Source organism: Drosophila persimilis, unplaced genomic scaffold, assembly GCF_003286085.1.
Source record: "Drosophila persimilis strain 14011-0111.01,24,50 unplaced genomic scaffold, DperRS2 tig00000124-arrow-pilon, whole genome shotgun sequence".
NCBI classification, from domain to species: Eukaryota; Metazoa; Arthropoda; class Insecta; order Diptera; family Drosophilidae; genus Drosophila; species Drosophila persimilis.
This window is the reverse complement of record NW_020825294.1, coordinates 6,529,540-6,552,648: the sequence shown is the minus strand read 5'-3', so window position 1 is coordinate 6,552,648 and position 23,109 is coordinate 6,529,540. Positions and strand designations below refer to the sequence as shown.

The 23,109-nt window shown below is 40.9% G+C and overlaps 1 protein-coding gene across 1 annotated transcript; it reads left to right on the top strand.

Annotated features, from left to right (window-relative positions):
- Positions 1–739: 739 nt before the first annotated feature.
- Positions 740–1,678, top strand: LOC6603061. Its single transcript, XM_026987782.1, has 3 exons — positions 740–1,161; positions 1,228–1,293; positions 1,350–1,678. Exons 1-3 carry the CDS (start codon positions 756–758, stop codon positions 1,463–1,465), a joined length of 588 nt encoding a protein of 195 aa, XP_026843583.1. The 5' UTR covers positions 740–755; the 3' UTR covers positions 1,466–1,678.
- Positions 1,679–23,109: the final 21,431 nt, after the last annotated feature.

Below are 23,109 nucleotides of genomic sequence, written 5' to 3'. Positions count from 1 at the left end.
ATTTGGTAAAATTTTCAGTGCATTTTGCTCTCCTTAGAGCGAATATTTCTTTACTGCAATTTTATCTAAGTCCCTAACTCGAATGCTTCTGCGCCTTGGATCTCGCTATAAGGAATATATAAATATTTTTAAATTATTTGAGTTGTGGTTTTCTACCAAAAACCAAAGTAAAAACGTATTTTGGAAAGTCCCAAACGTTGACAATCGATAAAAAGAGACTGCGTACCTTTTTTGAGATGAGAAATAATGTGCCTAAAAATGCATTGCTTCCTTTGACGTCTTTGAAGTTTTTGTGGAGAAAAAAAACTGGTTTTCTTTTTACTAATTCTATTTTAAACATTTTCTGTATAACGAATTTTGTAACCCTTGAGATTCGCTATATGGAAGTTCTACTGTAATCATTTATTTTTAAGTATAAAAAAATATTACAAATTAAAAAAAAAACGTGATCGAATCGGACAAAGACCAAAAATTCCAAAAGGTCCCCTGGCCCTGGTTCCCCTTCTGCTGGCAGTAGTCCTGTCAGTTCGCATCCTTTCCCAGGCCCTGGCCTAATCGATTTCCAATTAGATTTTAGGTTTTATACAAACCTGATCTAGAAAGAGAAAATCCCATCGGTAGTCCCAACCTTTTTAAATAGTTAAAGACCCAAGCACACATAGACTTTTGAATAAAATAATATAGACATTCACATTCCTCTAAAAACACTCCATTCAAACACACACGAGCACAACAATAATTTTTCGTCTGTTAAAATGAGTTTTTTGTGGAAGCTCGTGAAATATTTCTCCGGTTCTTCCGACCCCAAGAGTCCCGCCGGGGGGGACTTTCAGCTGGAGAGAGACCGGTCGCTGAGCCAAGTGGCATCGCCGCGTCCCTGGCAAAATTTGAGAAACGAACTGCATCTGGCCGCCCTGGAGGAGGGGGGGAAGGTGCGCTTAACCCTCAGACAGACCAGGCGGCTGATCAGGAAAACCAGCTCTCTGTGGCGCACAATGTCGGAGGAGACAAAGCGCAAGTACAACGATCTGGCCAAGAACTCGGCAAAGACTCGAGTTCCGGGGCTGACAGTGCAGAAGCTAGTGCAGCAGAAACTCGCCCAGACAGCTGCCAGTGCAGGGAACATTACTCTGGAAGAACCCATGATGGATGGTATTTCTGGTGAGTGTTTGGACAGATCCATTCCAGCCAACAATCGTCGGCTAAGCGACCATCGTCCACCACTAGACTATCCACGGGCTATCCAACGGCGGAGACCACCTACCCCTTACCCCTCGACTACGAGCATCGTTGGTAACTATTTCCACACATCCATGTACTCGAATCCATCCAACATCTTCCGCCATTAGACGAGGACTTGGAACAACCGGTGAACCGGAAGCGAAGCGACGAATTTGATGGCGATTCCGACGACTCCACGACTTCCCTCCATCCTCCCGAACGAAAGCGTCCTCGTGTGGAATAGATGTTCAACTATTCCCATAGATCCTTCTGTCCATCATCGCCTAACAAATCACATTTAAATCAGGGACTAAATTTAATATTTAAAGATTTTCGGCCGCACATTGGTTTTGGTAAAATTAACTGAACGGAAACTCTACAACATACGTAAATATTTTTGTGCTAGTGGTTGAAGCCCCATTTGTCAAAATTACATGAAATGTTCGAAAATCCGTTATTTGATTAAATATTGATATATTTTGCAAGGACTTCCACGAGTGTTTTCTAGGCGAAGTTTATGGATTTTCAACAGGCGAATATTGGTTGGATAATATTCATAATAATAGCGGATTAATCGTTGACCTACGGGATCGGTCAATATAATAATAATAATTTAATAATAAAAAATATTAAAATATTATAAAATAATAATATAATAAAATAATTAATAATACATAAATAAATAATAATAATAATAATAACATGCAAAATTAAATACAAAATAGTAATATAATAAAATACTAAAAAAAATTAATAACAGCAATATATTACAATAATTACTTAAATAATATAATAAAATAGGTAATAATAAATAAATAATAATAATAGTAATATAATAAAATAATAATAATGTAATAAAATAATAATAATTTAGTAATATAATAATATAAGATTAAACCAATAAATTATAATAAATAAATAATAATAATATAAACAAATAATTAATAATAATATAATAAAATAAGTAATTACTTAATTAATAATATAATACAACAATTACCGAAAAAATAATTAATTATAATAGTATAACACAATAATTATTTTATTTATTTTTAAATATTCTATTTATTTACAATTATTTTATTTATTTATAATTATTTTATGTATTTATAATTATTTTATTTATTTATAACTTTTTTATTTATTTATAATTATTTTATTTCTTTATAGCTATTGTATTTATTTATAATTATTTTATTATATATTTGTATTATTTATTTATTTATAATAATAATAATAATTGAATAATTGTAGATTCCCTTTTTCGATATATTATTTCCGAATTTTTTTAAAATATATTTATATTATTTATAGCAAAATTATAGACATAAAAAATCAAGTCTAAAATATTTTGATATACATTTTTTTCACAGTGTATAGAAACTGAAACAAACGAAAAATTTCCTTTAAGAAAATATGAAAGCAAATTGTATCTAGAGGACCTTAAAGAATATTACAAGATGAAACCATTCACGATGCCCCATTAAATTTGATAGCATTATCTATCCCAACCCCGCCCTCCCCCGCCCGCCGTTCATCCACCCGCATCTGCCACAGCAATGCCAAGCGATGCCCTCACTTTTTCATGGCAGCAACGACGAAAAAAAAGGGGGGAAAATTGGCTTAAAAAATAGTGAAAAACCCGTCGACAAGAACGGTGACAGCTCTAGCTCCACCACCACCCCCTTTGGCGAAAAAAAAAAAAACAAATTGAAAATGGGTGAACAAAGCAAAGGCAAAGGCAAATACGAGTACGAGTCGGGAGTGGAGTGGAGTCAGAAGGAAGTGGGTAGAAATTGGTGCCATGTCTATGGCTATGGCTCATTTAAAAGTGCATGCTAAAGTTCCTGCCACACAGAGGGCAGGGCTGGCAACGTGGCGTATGAGTAACATACTCCAAATAGCTTCCCCAACAACAAACAAGAACAGAAAACTGCAGAATTATGCGCAAAAGCCAAAAGCATAACAATAATTTGTTTGCAGAAGAGAAAGAGAGAAAAAACGACCAAGACCCGGGCCCCGGGCCCCGGGCACCGAATCGTTTGATACCCTAGGCGGGTGAGGTCTCTCTCTCCCCTCAATGCAGTGGCGTGGGGGGGTAGGGTGGTGCAGGGGGTAGGGACGTGGACGTCTGTGCTGTCGTTGTCCCAGTGGCTGTCTGTCATTTTGGTTTATTGACTTTGGCGTATAGTTGTCGGCTCAGGTAATAACATCAATGCAGTTGCCATTTTTTTTGACCCCCCAACCACCCCTCCTGGCTCCCAGCGAAATTTACAATCTTCCCCCCCTGCGTTGTCGATGGGCATTGCATTTTATTAGCAACTATTACACGTCCCCCAGGGGCTGGAGCTGGAGCTGGAGCAGGCCACGTCGTGGTCGTCCAGAACGGACCACATAAAGCCAAGAATTATTATAATGTGATTATTATTATGATTATGCGATCGTTATCGTAAATAATTTTCAATGCTTCGCATGTGCTTCGACTGCCATTTCCTCCTCCCCCTCCTTTTCGCCCTCCCCCTCTATCGCGGTCGAGAAAACCCTCTGCTTATGGAAATCCGTTTCGTCTATTTTTTGTGCTTTTTTTGTCGCAATGTTCTCGGCCACGTTTATGAGAAAAACATGAAAATGTAACTATCGGCCAGCGAAATTATCACATACTAAGTCAGCTACTTAGACGCCGCAGAAGGACGCCAAAGAGGGACACAGAAGACAGCAGAACATTTCGCTCTATGCAGCAGTTCATAAAGCAAAATGCAAAATGGGTAACGCGAAAATGTGGAGCCCCCCCCTGCCCCCTCACACCCGAAGAAAACTCATCATAATTTTCACCACGAACTCCCCAAAATGCAAAGCAACGGAGGGTTGGAGGAAATGCAAATTAGATGAAAATGAGACAAAGAAATGCCGTTGAATGGAAGAGTGGAAAAGTTTTCTATACTGAAGCCACGGAACACTCAAGTTATGGGATAGCATTAGACAGGATACGCGCTAGAGGAAGGTAAAATCCAGAGATTCACCAATTACTCAAATGAAGATATCTAAAAGATATATTTTATGCAGGCACCGCAAATAAAAGTTTTAAATGTAAAATTTAACAAATTAAATCAATGCGAACAAAAAATATGGTATGTTACGGGAATTCATATTTTAGTCGCTACGGTTTGTTTTCGCTGCATTTATAAAAAATTAAAAACTTTATAACTAATTATTTTTGATTATAAATTTTCAAAAAATTTTAAAAATAATTGTATTATTAAATATATGTTTATTTAATTTATGCAATTTAAAAAAAAAATATGTTAATAACTAAATCAGAAAATATTTATTACTAATAATAACAGTAAGTTAAAAATCTAATTTAAAAAAAAGAAGAATAAAACGATACTAGATAAAACTTTCCATATCCCAATTTTAATTAAAAAGTCAATTTGTTTAATTATAATTATAGACTTTTTTAATACAAATTAAATAAAGTTTTAATTTAAAAATGTTTATTAAAAAATCCATAATTATAATTAATACGTAATAATTAATAATAAAAGACTTTCAATACAAATTTAAAATTAGTGTTATTAAATTATTTTAAATTGGTATAAAAAAATCCATAATAATAATTAAATAAAAGTTGTTCTTTTTTGTTAACAAAATTAATATTGATTTTTTTATTCTTTCCATTAAAATGAAAAATACCACTTACTTTTGAATGAAAAATTCAAATTAATTTCAAATGCATAATAATACTTAATTACAAATATTTTTGTAATATTTTCTTTTATTTAAATACCACTTATTTGTGATTTTTTATTATACAAATTTAAAAAAAAACGTTTTTGATTTTTTCAATAAAAATAAAATAAATATTTATATATTTCTCTTTTAAAGCCTTTTCAAAAAATATTCTGGATATATGATTAAAATTTTTATAAATTAAAATTCGAATTTTTAATAATTTTCAAGAATTCCTTAACCACGAATCCCCGATAAAATCCAGCTATTATGTAAATGCTTTTCGCGCATAAGAATATTCGGCCTGAAACTCAAAACGAAAAATGGAAAATGTAAAACGGAAAATGTTGGCAAATGGTAAATGAAATCGAATTCTCGGGCACTGATTTAACCGAAAATTGCATATCCTGGTGAGCGTCCGTGTTCCAAATTTGGGTTTGGGCAAAATTGATATTTTAGTTTTTGGCCCTAATTAGTGGCTGGCAGCAACCAACAGTGGCTCACTGACCCTCGCTGACAGCCGAAATGAACTGCTAATTGCGTCTAATAACCAAGTTATCGGCCACCAGATTCATTATAGGCCACATCCAGTAATATCTATCTGTTTATTCGATATAAATATAAATATAAATATAAATATATATTTATTTATCTGCAATTTTAATTGGGAAATTCTACAAAAAGTATTTAAATATGTAATTACAGGAGGAAGAGTTTTGAGGAATCGCTGCATAATCGCATTTCCTCGGCCTCGCCCCTCGATTGACTTGTGTCCAGCAGCTCTGGGGTCCCCAAATCTTGTTGCTGGCTTGGCGGCATCAATGTAAAGCGATTATTTCGCCTTTCACATGAAGCTCGGACATGTACAGATAGAGAAATAGATAGAGTGGGGGCGGAGTTGGAGGGAGGTATCGTGCAGAGGTGGCAGCAAAGCAGAGCGAGGCAGCGAGGCAGCATCAACTAATCGCCTAATGGTCACTTTGCAGATAATTACCAAGGCTTATAGTTGCTTGTAGGATTAGGGCGCGGCGAAAAGGAGAACGCCAAATGAGGATGAACACGAGACAGTCGTGGCAGACGGCACGACTCAAAATCGGCGAAGGCTGAAGCCCGGGCCACGACTGGGGGCATGCAACAAGCAAGCAAAAGGGTCATAACTAAGCAAAGGAAAAGCGCTGGAAAAGCAAAGGCAAAGCGCTGGCAAAAAAGGAAGAAAAAAAACGAGAGTCCAGAGAAAAGAAAAAGAGAAACAAGAAAAGAAAGAGCGAGGCTTTAGATGCCCTTTTAGAGGTATCCCTACCTCATATCCTTCAGATACTTGCCAGACCCCTTGGAAGGGTATGCCAAAAGCGAAGCAAGAGCCACAAAGCACTCGGACCGAGCAGAATGAATGCTCCAAATGAGTGTAAATGAAGGAGGAGGAGCCCTTAAAGTGCAAACGAAGTGTTTAGGCTCGCTCCATCTCCATCTCTCCTTCGGTGTCTCTATGCTCCTTCTCCTTCTCCAGGGACATCTGGCCGTCTCTAGGAGCCGGTCTAACTAAACCCAATTAGGTCACATTAGGATTTGCGTGGTTTAATTAACTCAAATTGGTGGCACGGACTGCAAATACGCCCAAAACAGTCCTGCAGCCTGTCCTGGCCTGGCGAAATCTATTTCCGTTTCCTCATCAGGGGATATATGGGGTTAACTGGTGGGCAGACCCAAGACGTGGGCAGATTATGGTGTGCAAGCAGTTACTTTAATAAGATGATTGGATGCCCCAACCTGGGGCTCAGGGGGCGGGGGGGATATATAATATATTCAACCACACAGTGGCCAGAGTTCAGCTTAGACGCCTTTAAAGTCTTTAAAAATGAATCGATCCTTGGGTTTTTTATTTTTATATTTTATAATTTGTATTGAAATATTTATTTATTATTTATTTTTAGTTTTCTATTATTTAAATTTTATTATTTATTTATTTATTTTTCTATTATTTTCTTTTTATTATGCATTTTTCTCTTATTTATTTTTTATTTATTTTTTTTTATTGTTTATTTATTTCAGGGACCGTAATCATTATAGGTATATAATAAAAATTACTTGGTAAAGATTATATTTCAATTTTTACGTTTTTCTTCACTGATAATCATTATTTTTGAGTAATTTGATAAAATTATAATTATAATTATTAGGCTTATTATTATTACTATATTATTATTATTAATATTATTATTATTCTTATATAGACATGAAACAGGACTTCCTTAAGACTTTTTAGTATTTTCAAAACAGCCTTTGGCATTTTTTACATTAAATAATTTTTTTTTAATATTTTGTATATAAATATTTTTATATAGAAATTAAATAGGGCTTTTTTAAGCTTTTTTAGTATTTTCAAAACCCACTTTGGAATTTTGTACATTAATCATTTCTTTTTAAATATTTGGTATGCAAATATTATTATATAGAAATTAAGCGGGGCTTCTTTAAGATTTTTTAGTATTTTCAAAACCCACCTTGGAATTTTTCACATGCATAAATAATTTTTTTTTAATATTTTCTATGTACATTGGGGAGCCCCTAACCCCCTTAAAGATATTCCAAAACCCTGTAGAAAAGCGCCACAAAAACGTAATTGCTTTAACCTCTTTAAAGCCCCTGTCTTGGCCCACAATCCATAAGCTTCTATGCCGCCTTTGGCGCTTTGGCCCGTAATAAAAACAGGCAGCTCGGGTTTTTTTTTGTTTTTTTTTGTTGCAATTGTGTTGCACGTGGCTTACTGGTAGCTACTGCTAGTGCCTTCGGTAACCGACTGCCACCGACAAAGGCAACACCGAAAAACTACTCGAGAAACAACTGGGCAAAGTGGACTTGAAAAAGTTCGAGCACTTGAGCGTCGTCAGCATGTGTAATAAAGGTTATTTATGTATATTTTATCGCCCCACCCACCGTGCCACACCGTGCCACACCACCGTGCCGCACCGCAGCACGCACTCGAGGCTTGTTTGAGTAGTTTTGGCCAGGTCTAAGATTTATTTTGGCCATCCTACCCTGGCAATTAGATGAATGAAAAGTTGCTCATATAAATGCTAATTCCCCCCCTCCCCCCAAAAGAAGGAAAAGCGAATACTTTTTGGCCAAATTGCAATTGCAATTTAAGCTTCCCCGTTTTTTGGGGCCACGCCCCCCCTGGTAGTGGCAGCTCATTACGAACGGAGAACGAAATAAATTAAAATTCAAACGGTGACATGGAATTAAGCTCAAGGACCGGCGCCCTGGACCCAGGAGCACCTTGTGGCGCACTGTGTCGTAACGGAAGTAATAAGTGATAAAACGGAAAGACAAAGACCAAGTCGGAGACGCAGATGGGCGACACAGAAGGACAAAGAACCAGTTGGAGATTGGAGCTTGGAGCTTGGAGGTTGGAGCTTGGAGGCCGTGGCACGCCCATTCCGGATGCGCATGCAGTGGCAGAACTATTGCCAAAGCTAATCGCAACGTGACGGTCTAAGAGAAGAAGAAAAAACACACACCTACCTCCCACCCCCCCGTTGGGCGGGTTAAGGGGCAACGAATTGACATGCAGCAATCGACCTTTATTAAAAAGTTTTTTTTTCTGCCAAAAACCTCACAAAAAACTAGTCAAAAATGTTTGCCCCGAAAGCCGAAATATTTGATGCCCTTAAAGATCCAGAAATACCAGAAAAATACAATATTTTTGTACTTAAATGGTTTTTCGATGGATCGGATAATAATAATCTTTCATCTTTTATGTCTATGGGAGAGTACCCTCTCTAAGGGTATAAAGAGAGATGGAAAAGCGGCCCGCAAGACGCAATATATATGGTAGAAAACTTCCACTAACTCTCCTGCCCCCACACCCCCACTCACACATCTGAGGGTGACCCCTCGGGGTGCTGCTGGCAAACCAATAGAAAAAATGTTTGTTTGCGGCTGCCGTCAGGAGCAGCAGGAGCAGCAGGAGCAGCAGTTGTCCTCCGCCTTCGAGAATTCAGCAAACCCGAACGATGACAAAAGCTTATTGACAGATTATTCAACTGTTGGCACATATTGCCGCCATAGTTTGCCACCATCAGGGCAACGGGTGGCATGCCACCAACAACAGCAACAACAGCAACAACAACAGCAGCCACAGCCATCGACAAATCAACGGGCAACGGGCGTACAAATCGACAAGCGTTTCAAGCAAATAATTAAAAAAGTTGCCAATATTAAAACGGAGTCACACACTGAGGAGACCCTCCAGAACCGAAAGAACAGAACCCCAAGCGTTCCAGATGGAAGCTTCGCAGGGCTGAGTGTGCTTTAAATGCTTTTGCTGAGGAACCCTTAATGGGTAGTGGGAATTTTGCTTACAAAGAGCTTTCTTTCGTTGAAAAGGCGGCGAATACGCTTTGAGCAATCGAAATAGGGTCTTAATGGTGTCTTTATATTAGTATTAAATAGTCACACCCAGTGGACCAAAAAGCGATAGTAAAACGGAACTATCATAAAATGTCCGGAAACGGACTTAGAAATGATAAAAATCCGGGAGCGGTGAGTGAAGTCTCGCAAAATGCTCGCAGACGGACTTAGAAAAGTGCATTTACCGGACAAAAACCGAGTGACGACAAAGTCTCGCAAAACTATCACAAACGGACTTAAAAACGGGTGAAAAATGGACAGAAAAGTGAAACATAACGGAAAAAATAGCTAGGTACGGGTGAAGTCTCACAAAATGCTTGCAGACGGACTCAGAAAAGAGCATTTACCGGACGAAAACCGTGCGACGACCAAAGTCTCGCAAAACTATCACAAACGGACTTCAAAACGGGCACAATACGCAAGAAACGCCGGATCACGTAATAGAACATGAACGAACATGTCAAACTGCGGCCCGGCACAACGCCGCCGTTTTTTCGTTTTGTGTTATTATACCCGATACTCAAAATGAGTATTGGGGTATATTAGATTTGTGGTAAAAGTGGATGTGTGTAACGTCCAGAAGGAATCTTTTCCGACCCTATAAAGTATATATATTCTTGATCAGCATCAATAGCCGAGTCGATTGAGCCCTGTCTGTCTGTCCGTCCGTCCGTCTGTCCGTCTGTCCGTCTGTCCGTCCCCTTCAGCGCCTAATGCTCAAAGACTATAAGAGCTAGAGCAACGATGTTTTGGATCCAGACTTCTGTGATATGTCACTGCTACAAAAATATTTCAAAACTTTGCCCCGCCCACTTCCGCCCCCACAAAGGGCGAAAATCTGTGGCATCCACAATTTTAAAGATACGAGAAAACAAAAAACGCAGAATCGTAGAGAATGACCATATCTTTTAGACTGCAGAATCTGAATTGGATCGTATTACTATTATAGCCAGCATCAAGAAAACAATTTCATTTTTTCTCGCCCTGTCTCTCTCTAACACACAGGTAGCATAGGCGGCTTTGCTTAGAGTAAAACATTAGCGCCTAGATCTCAGAGACTATAAAAGCTAGAGCAACCAAATTTGGTATCCACACTCCTAATATATCAGACCGAGACGAGTTTGTTTCAAAATTTCGCCACACCCCCTTCCGCCCCCGCAAAGGATGCAAATCTGGGGATATTCACATATCTCAAAGACTATTAACGCTAGAGTAACCAAATTTGGAATCCGCACTTCTCTTAGATCTCATTATAAAACGTGTATCTCAAAATTTCGCCCCACCCCCTTCCGCCCACACAAAGGACGAAAATCTGTTGCATCCACAATATTGCAGATTCGAGAAAACTAAAAACGGGGAATCATAGATAACGACCATATCTATCAGATTGCTGAATCTGGATCAGATCAGATAATTTTTGTAGCCAAAAGGAACAAATCAATTTGCAGTGGCTACGCAGCGCCCGACGTCACGCTCAGACTGATTTTCTGTCTCTCTCGCACGCTCTCTTTGTCGTGTCGTTTAATATTAGCGGCGTCTGCCGGAGGAAAGCCATACTGACTTAGTATCGGGTATAACTGTAGAGTTGCGGTGTCCGCAGCAACTCACAACGTTCCCCCTCGTTTTGTGATTAAAAACCGCAGCAGAAGGACGTAAACGGGGAGTTAAATCATAAAAATAGTGAAAAAAAGGAAAAATCGGTAAGTAAATTATTATTTATTTAATAGTATAGTATAGTGCACAAAATTTGAGTTTGGGAGCAGTATAAGACCCCAAAAAGACAACAATCTACACATTCACATGTATATATTTTTTTTCTAGCCATCTTCTTGTGCATCAGGCGACCTGCGTCAACGAATATGTACATATAACAATTTTCGCTGGAACTGACTTTGCGCACCATTTTTGGTGTTACTTGCGGGTTACTCTAGCCATCCGTAGTAAGTATTATTTTCCTGCAGGTACGCGCACCACCTACATATACATAAAATATGTATGTATGTGTAAGAAGGCTGTTCTTTCGGTAAGCTCGCGTCGAGAGAGCCGAAAGCGCATCGCGAGAGCAGAGATCGGATCCCGAGAGCGCGAGAACGTTCGTCACAGAGAGGCGGCCGACGCCCGAGAGAGGACTATCAATGCTCAGTGGTCAACCGTCGGCTTTATCAGCAAAAGCTGTAGCCTTTAATTATCATTAAAAACCACCCCCGAACTATTTTGATTCTTTTACACTAAATACCAATAAGCAATGTATTAATTAATATTCCTACAAACGAGGATGTATGTATGTCCTGAATGAATGTGTCGTATATACGACTGTCGTATATACAGTACTGCTGGGAAATGATAGTTTCACTGCCACAAAGTGAACAACACACACACATATCCATCGTATTTCCCTCATCTACGGGTCCAAATGCGAGCGTTTTGTCGGGTTAAGTCTCAAATATCTGAGCGTTTGGTTTTCGGGGAGTAGACATTTGTTGATCCTCAAACACACCAATATAATTCGAATATTAAACACAAATTCTGAATACCTTTTTCTTATTCCCTATGGTTTGTGGCTTGTGTTCTTTTTCACAAGGTATCCGCTAGTCTTTCGGCCTTTAAAAGCCGCTCAAAGAACTTGTATCTGTTATTCTTGTTGCCAGCACTTCGTGTGCTTGGTGTTATAATCGGTCAATTGCTGCGGCCAGGGACATCAACTGTCCTCCCCTCCTCCTCCCCCCCCCCCCCCCAACCCTCTTTTCGCCCGCAGCGAAGTGTCTGTGTGTCCAAGCGTATCCCAGTTTCAGTTCCAATCCCAAACCCAATCCCAGCTCAGTCGCTGTCGCAGTCCCAGCACGGTCTGATCCCCTTTCCACACGCCCCCCCCCCCCCCCCCCTCACCCCTCCCGACCCTCTCCCGCACAGCACTCAAACACATGCGGGAAAAGCTTTCAACTGCTTTATTGCTTCTCTGAAGCTGAAGTTTTTCTATAAAACTCAATATCTGCTCTCTCTTTCGCTCCTCTCAGTAAATATGTACGTATAAAACAATATGAGATATGTTCGGTATTTGATGTAATACCCTTTTTCGAATGGCAACTGCTGGATTCTAAGGGATTTTGTGGGGAATTTTTAAAAATATTCCTCTTTTTTAATTGGAAAATTTTTGATATCTAAGAATAATTTGGGGACTACAAGAAACTCCTTTTGGGGTTTTATTTTTTTTTGTAATACCACCAGAGTATTCCCCACTTCATTATGGTTCCCCTTCCATCGTGTGTGTGTGTGTGTGTGTGTATATTTGCTTATGTGGGTGATATACATCGTCGATTGTTTTGGCATATTGCGCAATATTTGCACAAGCAACATTGTGGCAGTGTTGCAACTGTATTGAGGCGGCCTTCATCTTTCCGGCCACTTGGCGAACTGCAACTCAAACACACACACACACGCACACAGGTAAAGAAACTGCAGGTTCGATCCATACCCATTCCCAAGCCCATTCTTGTTCCCATTCCAGACAGTCCCATTGCAATTGCAATTGGGTTGATTCATGAGCCAAATCTAATAAGCATTAGGCAGCGTCTGTCTCTATATCATCCACTGCTCTGCTCTGCTCTGCTCTCCACTCCCCTGGCAGGCGACCATAGGGTTCATGGACCACAAAAGCCCAAAGAGCAAATGCACAAAACCAAAAACCAATGAAAGAATAAGGAACCAAAAACAACAAAAAAAAACACACACAGACACACACACAGAGAGAAACCGAAATGAATGAAGGAAATTCAAACAGTTTTTCCGAGAGTTGCCAAAACCGTTTTCTTCTGACCAGCAAACACACACACACACACACGTGCAAGCAGTGAAAATTTTAGACCGAGAGAGAGCGAGAGAGAGTGGGAGAGAGAGAGAGAGAGAGAGCGTGCGAAGAAGAACGAGTGAACCAGTGAAAAACAAATCAAGTTGAAGTTTTCTCATTTCCATAACTAATGCAAAAATCCAATTTCTTATGCAAACATAAAATTTTCCACTCGCAATGGGCTCTGGTGCTGCTGCTTGGCGATGGCCTCCCCCCCCCCCCTTTCTGGTGGGTGGGAGTGGGGGCGATGGGTGGGTGGGGGGGCATGCATGCATACTATAAAATTCAGGTCAAGCAAACCATAAAATCATTCATCATTTTCGTGTAAGTGTTGGCCAACACACGTACAAACAAAACACTCACAGATACACACTCACGCACACACATATGAATCTTAGAATCCTTGCTAGAGTTCGTGTGTGTGTGTGTGTGTGTGAGAGTCCTGTGGTGGCTTTAAAAAAACGGCCGACGTTCGCATTTCCACAATAAAAATCAAGAAGGAAACACAAGCCCCACCCATGAGTAGCCCCTCCCCCCCTCACCATCCGAAATATAAAACAAAATAAAAATAATAATAATAATGACGCTTGCCACCCCTCCCCCCCCCCCCCCCCCCCCCCCCCCCGAGAGATATCTGTGTGTAAAAGAGAGACAGGTGACAAGGGGCCTAGACCAGACTCGCACTCCCACTGCCAGCAGGGACGTCACACATAGACATTTGCATGCACTGAAAGAAAAAAGAAGAAGCTAATGGTTGCTGAAAAGAGAGAGAGAGAGAGAGAGAGAGAGAGCTGTTTCCAACCTTCAAAACTGAGGGCGGTACCAAAATCTATAGACAGCTAACACTTGGGTTTATTGAAAATTATTGCGACTGCAATATTTCAATATAAATGTTTTGCCATTTTTCCATAAATTAATAAATATTCTCTCCTCCTCTGGTATTTCCCCAGCAAAACCCTATCCATTTTCCTCCTCAATTTGTTTACCTTTTTTTCTCTCTGTGTAGACGGTTAAAATCGAGGGCGAGGCAAGGGATAAGTGTCAAAAGAATTTGGCAATGCCTCGCTCGTTTCCCACTCACACCCTACAGCCGTCTCTCTCTCTCCCTCTCTCTCTCTCTCTCTCTCTCTCTGCTATGCACATTTTTTATGCGTGTGTTTGTTTTAATGGTAAATAGGTTCCAATCGCCCACACTCTGCCAACGGGAAAGCAGCTTCCCCCCACCCCCTGCCGTGGTGCCCGGCTGCCTGCCTGCGTAGGCAATTTAAGCTTTGCTGACTCGACCGCCAAGGCATCTCTCTCTCTCACTCTGACTCACCATCTTTGTCTCCTTCTCGCTGCTTAATTTTTATTTGTATGCCGCCCTCACACACTTATTTATCAGAATTTATTGGTGTCTACCTCAGAGAATAGATAAAAAGAAGTAGAAGAAGAAGAGCAGAAAAAATAGGAGCCAAAAGAAAAGCATAATAAAAGTTCAATTTAAATTCGTTTCGAATTTTTCTATTCGCCTTTTGCTATCTTAATTGCCGTCAATATTGCCCACAAATCAAATAAATTATACTCGCACTCGGGAATTTCCTTGCCCGCAATACGATACGATACTCTCAAGTAAATTGAAAATTGCTTTTCTTCGATCTAAATAAATCTTGTTAAAAACTGATAAAAGTAACCATTGAAAAGTCTGTGCTTTAATGGTGTTTTAGATCTGGTGGGGGATATGGTAATATCTCAATTTTTAGAATATTCCTTAAAAACGATTAATACAACGCTTTTTCATTGATTTTTGTTAATATACTACAAAAGTAGTGAATTTTCTATGTTTTCTACATGGACTGCTACTTCTACTACATTTTACATGACACAACTCGATCTGTTTACTTGAGCCTGCACCCCGGACTTGAGCGCTTCTCTACCACTCAACATCCTCTCCATTCCACTCACACCCACAGGTGGCCGCAACAACAAAGAAGAGCCGAAATATTCGAAGAATTCTTTCTCATTTTTATTAGAGAAAAAGAACCCTGCGATGCATCTAGTACATATGCATAAACTCTTATAATAATTAGAAACAAAATAAAAGTATAAACAGTAAAAAACAACATCAAATCTCTCGTCTTTTTTCTGACTTACCAAAAGTCTTCTTCCGTTGGCCCAAATTGTAGGCAGATATATTCAGGGTGAGGCACCAGAGGGCGGAAGTTTGTGTGATCACAAGAAACAGGAGAGTCAGATTAGCACTATTGGGAATGCCTCACCCTGCCACGAACTTCACTTGGAACGAGAGCACTCATTCCCTTTTGATTCTGTCCTTCGCTGCCGCCCGCTACAACGAGTAATGGGAGTGGGAAAGGGACAAAACTTTACGAACTCACGTGACCAAATGAAAAAAATAAACGGGACAACGGAAAATAACACATTTTTAATTTTAACACATTAAAAAAAAAGGAATTATACAGAAATAATATCTTTATATGCATATATATCACAAATTGCCGCACTTTTCCTTCGTTGAGCTGCACTTTTGTCGCCATTCTGCCTCTTATTGCGCCCCCGCCCTCGGCCAAACACATTTTCTTGCACTAAAACACCTTTTTATGTACATTTATCACTGCATCACTACATTTCACTTCATACGACATTTTTCCCGATGGATTTTTCACCATTTTCCGCATTTTCACGGGTAGAAACGCGGAGCCGACTCCCGAACGCGCGCTTTTACCGGCGGAAAAAATGAAAGTGAGAGATAAGCAAATGCATTTGTTCTTTGATCTCCTTTTTCTGTTCCTATTTGCTCTCTCTCCCACGCTCTCTTCAGCTACTTTTGCGAAAATGAAACGAAAAAAAAGCCAGACAACGGAAAAATAAAACCATTTAAGTTTTCACACATGAAAAAAAAGAAATTATGTAAAAAAAATATGTTTATCTGCTTAAATATTTAATATATACAGATATATCACAAATTAGCGAACTTTTCCTTCGTCGAACTGCATTTTTGCCGCCATTTTGCCTCATTATGCCTCTTATTGCGCCCCCGCCCTTTATTCCACACATTTTTCTTGCTTTAAGACACATTTTATGCATATTCATGTCTGATCATTCCACAACTACACTGCACTTCACTTCACACACCTGCGCGACATTTTTCCCGATGGATTTTTCACCATTTTCCGCATTTTCACGGATAGAAACGCGGAGCTGACTTCCGAACGCGCGCTTTGGCCGGTTGAAAAAATGAAAGTGAGAGCGGTGCAAATGCGTTTGTTCTTTGATCTCCTGCTCTTCTGCCTATTTGCTCACTCTCCCACTCCAATTTGACAGAGCATTCGGTCGTTTGTAGGTGAACGAAACGTAATAGGTGAGAGCATTAGCGCTCTCTTTTTGCTTTTGCAAAGTGTGTTTGTGTGTGGAGTTGCTTTAGCTTATGCTCTAGACGGTGGTGGGGGGAGATGGGCAGTGCATTGATGAGATCATCAGTAAAGAAAAGGTAAATTAATTTGAAGACTTGCAGCGCGTCGCTGAGATGATCTAGAACCGGCAATATTTCCATCGCGTTTCCTCCATTGCACTGCAGTGCCATGATTCAAAGCTGAGAAAAAAGTAGAGAGCGTCATTGCTTTTGCAATGTGCGTTTGTTGTTGGTTCTATCGTATATTGTTCATTGTCTATGCTCTGTGGGGGTGGTATGGGGAGGTGGGGACTGCGTGCATGATATTTTAAGCGTTCAAGATTATTCCTATTCCAGTTAACCTAAAGCGGGTGTGAAAAGTTAAGAGCGCACCTTTGCTGAGAGGAACTAAACGCGGCCATGATGAAATTAGCGCCTTGTATAATTTCGTCATGCTCCTTGTCTTTCTTCTCTGTTACTGCAAAGAGAGATCAAAGGAGTGTTGGAGTGGGAGTGAGAGTGAGATGGCGAGACTGGTGAGAGAGTTACAGTGCGCGGCGTAGGCGCAACGCTTGGTAAAATTACTCAATATATTTAAATAAATTGATCGCTCCTTGTAAAATTACTTAATATAATTTAAATAATTTATCTCTCCTTGTGAAATTACCTAATTTAATTTAATTAATTGATCTCTCTTCGCAGCAGCAGAGAATGAAGACAAGCAGTAGAGTTCAGCATAAGCAAAAATATCGGAGAGAGCGTGGGAGTGAGAGCAAATGTGAACAGAAGAAGAAGAGCATAGAATCAACGCATTTGCTTCGCTCTCACTTACATTTTTTCACCCGGTAAAAGCGCGCGTTCGGAAGTCAGCTCCGCGTTTCTGTCCGTGAAAATGCGGAAAATGGTGAAAAATCCATCGGGAAAAATGTCGTATGAAGTGAAGTGTAGTGATGCGGGGATAAATGTACATAAAAAGGTGTTTTAGTGCAAGAAAATGTGTTTGGCCGAGGGCGGGGGCGCAATAAGAGGCAGAATGGCGACAAAAGTGCAGCTCAACGAAGGAAAAGTGCGGCAATTTGTGATATATTTGATATTTATGCAGAAAAACATATTTTTTTTTGTATAATTACTGTTTTTTTATGTGTACAAATTAAAAATGTGTTATTTTCCGTTGTCCCGTTTATTTTTTTCGTTTGATCACGTGAGTTCCAGCAATGTGTGTGTGTGTGTGTGCGTGCTTAAAAATTCGTCAAGTTTTGTCCCTTTCCCCCACCCCTTACTCGGAGTAGCGGGTGGCAGCGAAAGAGAGAATCAAAACGGATTGAGTGGCCGGGCGAAGGCATGAGTGAGAGAGAAGAAAGGTATGCTCTTTTCCTTTGGAAATGTTGAGAATAGTTCGAAAAAATGCTACCCACAGGTTTGATCTGAATACCAAAACTCGCCCGAGGATGTGAAACAATGAGCGAAACAGTAAGTCGTTAATTTGTACTGAAACCGTGCATATTTAATGTTAAAGTTGCCTCAATTGATGGAGATGATACTCGTGCCGTCGGTTAATTGCATTTGCCTCATTGGCTTTGATGTCGGAGGGGCGGGGGGGGTGCTACCACATGGCCGCAATTCAATTATTTTATTAGACAAAAAGCGTGGCCCAAGGAGCAATTGCTTTGATTGCCGACGGCACTAACCGCAGCACAGCTCCACGCCCACCCATCGCCCACTCAACGACCGCAACTATGATAAGGATGAGAGGCAGGGGGAGGGGGAGGGGGAGGGAAAGGGGGAGGAGGTCGAAGACTGATAGCATAAATGCGTTTTAAATATGAAATGCCGCAGACAGAGCTGCACGGACAATAACCGACACAGGGGGGGGCGGGCGCCGGTTGCCCTGCCGATATCCCTCTCCCTTTCTAACCGTATCTACCCGTCTCACTCTCTGTGTATGGTTCCAAAATTCAACCGCTACGCTGATGACAGCAATTAAACAGAAAATGCCAGGCCAGAAAATGCTCAAGAATTTGTGGTACAAAAATTCAATTAATTTTTGCCCCCAACATTCAAAAAGGGATTTCTAGTGCGGGGGGGGGGGGGGGGGGGGGGGGGCTCTGGGGCAAGGACATTGTTGTGTGTCTTGGCTGTTCGGTGGTTAGCGGTTGGAAAACTATAATAAATTATTGTACGACATTCTCTCCCGTTGATTAGCATGGCATCCTCCTTGAGGGCCATTAAAGTCCTACCAAACATTAAATTAATTACTTGCCGAGAACTCGGGCCCTTTCTCGGATCGATACGAGGCTTGGGGATGGGGGGGGGGATGGCTGCAATTGACCAAAACAGAAGCCACATACTGCACAACATTTCGTCGGGGTGGGGCTCCATCTTTTTCGTGTAAAAAAAGATATGAAAACTCTAAACTTAATTTCTTCATTGTGCTGGGACCTCATTAGATGGCTGGCAAGCTAATAAGTCCTGCCATTGACTTTCAATTTGGTAATTAGTGGGGGTCTGGGTTTGCCGTACACAAGGGGTAAAAGGAGTCTACGAGGAAGGACTTCTTTCCCTTTAGCCCACTCCCCTACCTACTTTTTTCCAAGGAATATCTCTTAAGCTTAGCTTAAGTGATTGATTTAGTCTGATATATGCCCCGTGCGCTGCACGTGCCCCAATCTAGAACAAACAATTTGTGAAAATACACCGGCAATTATCCCGCATCATCAGCTGCTAACTAGCAAAGTACAGTCACGCTCTGAGGCAATCTTAGCGCTCCGTTTTTAGCACTACAAATTGGTATAAGGAGCGTCAACAGAGAGGGGGGTAGGGGATGGCGGGGGGGAGCTTGAGGGACCGGTTGCGGCTTGACTGCAACAAAGTGTTTGCTGTCGTCGTCTCCGTCGTCGTCTCCGTCGCTGATGCTCCACTTTACGCATATGCAAAATATTTAAGTGCAGCCGGCAAAGAGCAAAGCAAAGCCTCAAAACATACACCCGAAAAAACCCACACCCAACAGCAGAACCTAACATTCCACATCCCACCATGTGGCATTCCTCCATGCCACACCGGAAGAAACAGCTGGCGATCGGCGGAGGTTTGGATTTTCCGCCATTTCTTTTTCTCTCAGTGCATGTTCTTTTGCCCACCAAAATGGAAGCCCCCCGCACCCCGCCCATCTCCGGCCCAACCCCAATTCCACCACGCACTCAAAAATGTTAACCGTCTTATTTTTGCCACGCTGATGATGACGAGGCTGTCGCTGGCGTCGCTGCTTGCCTCCACTGCTTGCCTCCACTGCTTGCCGCCTCCTCCTGGTGCTCCTCTGCTGCTGCTGCTCCTCCTCTGCTGCTGCATTGCGTCTGCAGCACACATTTCGAGTGCTGCACAAACATTTGCCGAGTGAAACGAAGCGTGCCAGGGCGGGTGGCGTGGGCGAGGGGGGGTAAGGTTCCACGACGCCTAAATGTATGCAGCATATAATTATTGATGGAGTGCGAGTGTTAGAGCAGGCCTGAAAATGATGAGTAGTCGCAGAGGGGGGTGAGGGGGAGGGGGAGAGACTCTGCTAGTTAATGTTGTTAGCAGGTGCTCGAGACATTTGCATATGTTTGTGGTTCATTGCAAGTGGGAATCCATTAACATCAAGTGAAGCATTAGACGGAGTACAAAATACTTTTCCTGGTGGTGGAGGGGGAGCTGGAGGGGGAGCTGGAGGTGGCGGTGGAGGCCTGAAAATGATGGAGGCAAGCCTGCTTATAATTTTCTCATTAGTCGCGCCAAAAGAATTTCTATATACCACAAAAAGCAATAAATCCCACCCAAAAAAAAAAACCAGGAAGAAGATTCCCAAGAAATTCTAAAAGGGCTGGGGGGGGGGGGGGGGGGGGGGAGTCAATATAAGGAAATTAATTTCCCAAGACCAGAAGCGAAACCAATGAAAGACAAGACCGCAAATCGTGGCACTAGAGTCGATTGTTTTGATACCCTAAAGGAAGGGAGGAAGGAACGAAGGGACGTTTAAGGGCCAGTGAAACAGGGTGGGGGTGCAAACCTCTTCCAAATACCGTTATAGCCCCTGTTAGGGTACTCCAATGTGTGAGGGGGTGTGAGAGAAACAATCTTAAGGATTGGCGACCAACACATAAAATTCAATTAACCCGCAAACACACAGCCACCCACACACATCCCCCCCTCCACCCACCACCCCCTGCTGTAGCACTTGTCAGCTCACTTGAAGGAGTTACTTGGACACACACACACACACACACACTAACACATGAAAGCAATTGAAAGAACATGCGAAAAACAATAAAAAGAAATTAAGGTAAAGTAGAAAACGAGGGGCCGAAGAGCAAACTACAGAAGGGGGGGGCAAAGGGAATCATTGAATCATTTAATTAGCGTTTAGATTGTACACACACACATACAGAGCTTATTGAATATGTGCACTGCACTGGGAGAAAAAGGGATAGAATGAGCCCCAAACCAAAGCGAGGAAGAGCTCCTTCCTTGGGCATGTGGCTGCACAATTATTTCCCTATTAAAATACCAGTCTAGGCTCATTACAGGAAGCCACAACTTGTGCCACTTCTAGGCCGCCGTGAGAGCCAGTGTTGCTATTTCGAGAAAGGAGACTTCTGCCCCTCCAGAAACGAGCCCTGCTTTCGCCGAGTGTAGCCCGCTAGCTGAAGAACCATTTTCAATTAGTTTGCCAACCAATTTATGCGGCCACTACAAGAAACGAGGCAAAATAATGAAAGAAAGAAGAGCAGAGCCAGGACACATGTGTTGCAAAAATAAATTCAATGCTTTCGTCACATTTTCAGTTAAAGGAAGGACCAGTCTCCCTCTCTCGCGTGGCCAAAAAGGATGAAAACCACAACTACAAATAGGCCCAGCGGGCGGTCATTGAAGACCCAACTCGGGAGCCCCGTCCGAAGCCAAAAACCACAACAAGCCAAATAAAATGTGTTCGCTCGTCTTCCTTTTGCTCTGCACTTTTTTTTAATATATATATACAGAGAGGGAGAGGGACAGGAAGAGGAAGAGAAAGAGGAACAGGGACACACAAAGTAGCCGCGGGCACTGCACAAAAGAGTACAAATTATTGATTTATTTGCAATGGTTTCATTACTCGCCCACAACTCCCAGCACTCCCCCCCCCCCCCCCCCCCCCTTCCGCCCCTCCCGCCTGGGAGATCATTTCTATAATAAACGCAAAAAAGGAACATCCTTTAACAATTATTATTCAACATTTTACAGACAGATGTGTGCCATTGATTATTGAGATTAATGGGCGAGAAAATTTCAAAAATTTCAGTTAAATTTGTCGGAAAATTCTCTGCAAAAATTACTAGATTCACATCTTTTATTGAGGAAACTTGAAAAGGAAATGAATATATTTCCATTTCATTCCATGAAGTTTTAAAGAAATATTTATAAAATGGTTTTAAACCAAAAGATGGACTATCCATTAAGATCCTTAAAGCCCAAACGAAGATATAGGGTTTTCCTGCGCTTAAAATGGGTAATATGTAATATAAAAAATATACATAAATATGTATAAATAAATGTGCGCTTAAAATAGGTATAAAATATTTGATTAGACTGGATATATATATTTTGGATAAATAATAGACTGCTTAAACCTGAAGGTTGGATCGATTTTGGCATCACAAGCAAGAGATCAAGCAGTGCAAGGTCCAAACCTGAACTTGAAAGCTGTTCATCAACAAAACCTGACCGTTTGGTTTCACAAGCAATTGATAAAGCAGTGCAAAGCTGGATGGTTGGCTTGTTTCGTTCGTTTGCAAGCAGTTCATCAACAAAAACCTGAAGGTTTGATCCATTTTGAAGGAGATCAAGCAGTCCAAAGCTGGGGGGATGGCTTGTTTCGTTCGTTTCCAAGCAGTTCATCAGCCAGTTTGCCCTCACAGGCAAGAGATCAAGCAGTGCAGTGCACACACCTGAATTATAAAACAGTTATTAAACCAAACCTAAACGTTTGGGTCCATTCCCTTCCCTTTCACAAGCAGTGCAATGTTCAAACTGTAGGCTTCGGGGGTTTTGTAATGCAAGCAGGTCGCCAACAAGACCTGAACGTTTGGTTTTACAAGCAAGATATCAAGCAGCGCAAAGCTCTAACCTGAATGGTGGCTTTTTTCCCTCGTTTGCAAGCAGTTCATAAAAAAACTTGAAGGTGTGATCCATTTTGCAAGCGATCAAGCAGTGCAGTGCCCAAACCTGAAGGCGTGGTTCGTTTTGTCAATGGATTTATCCTGCAAGCAGTTCATCAGAAAGATCTGAAGGTTTGATTCATCAAGCAGTTCTTTGCTAAGTCCTGAAGATTTGATTCGAAAAATATCATAAGAGCACTCCACCACTGAAAATTGAACGTTTGGTTGGTTTTAAATAAAATTAAAATCTGTCTCAAAGTCGGCTTTTGGCTAAAACTGTGTATTCAAACTGTAATTTGGATTATATTGAGACCTAGAAGACCCTAGAGCCTGCTATACCCCAAGATAAC

Excerpts from the sequence above, each read along its gene's own strand:
- LOC6603061 (XM_026987782.1), top strand. The coding sequence starts at position 756 with ATGAGTTTTTTGTGGAAGCTCGTGAAATATTTCTCCGGTTCTTCCGAC. Across the intron at positions 1,162-1,227 it reads CATGATGGATGGTATTTCTG|ACTATCCACGGGCTATCCAA; the intron begins GTGAGTGTTTGG and ends GTCCACCACTAG. Across the intron at positions 1,294-1,349 it reads CTCGACTACGAGCATCGTTG|ACGAGGACTTGGAACAACCG; the intron begins GTAACTATTTCC and ends TTCCGCCATTAG.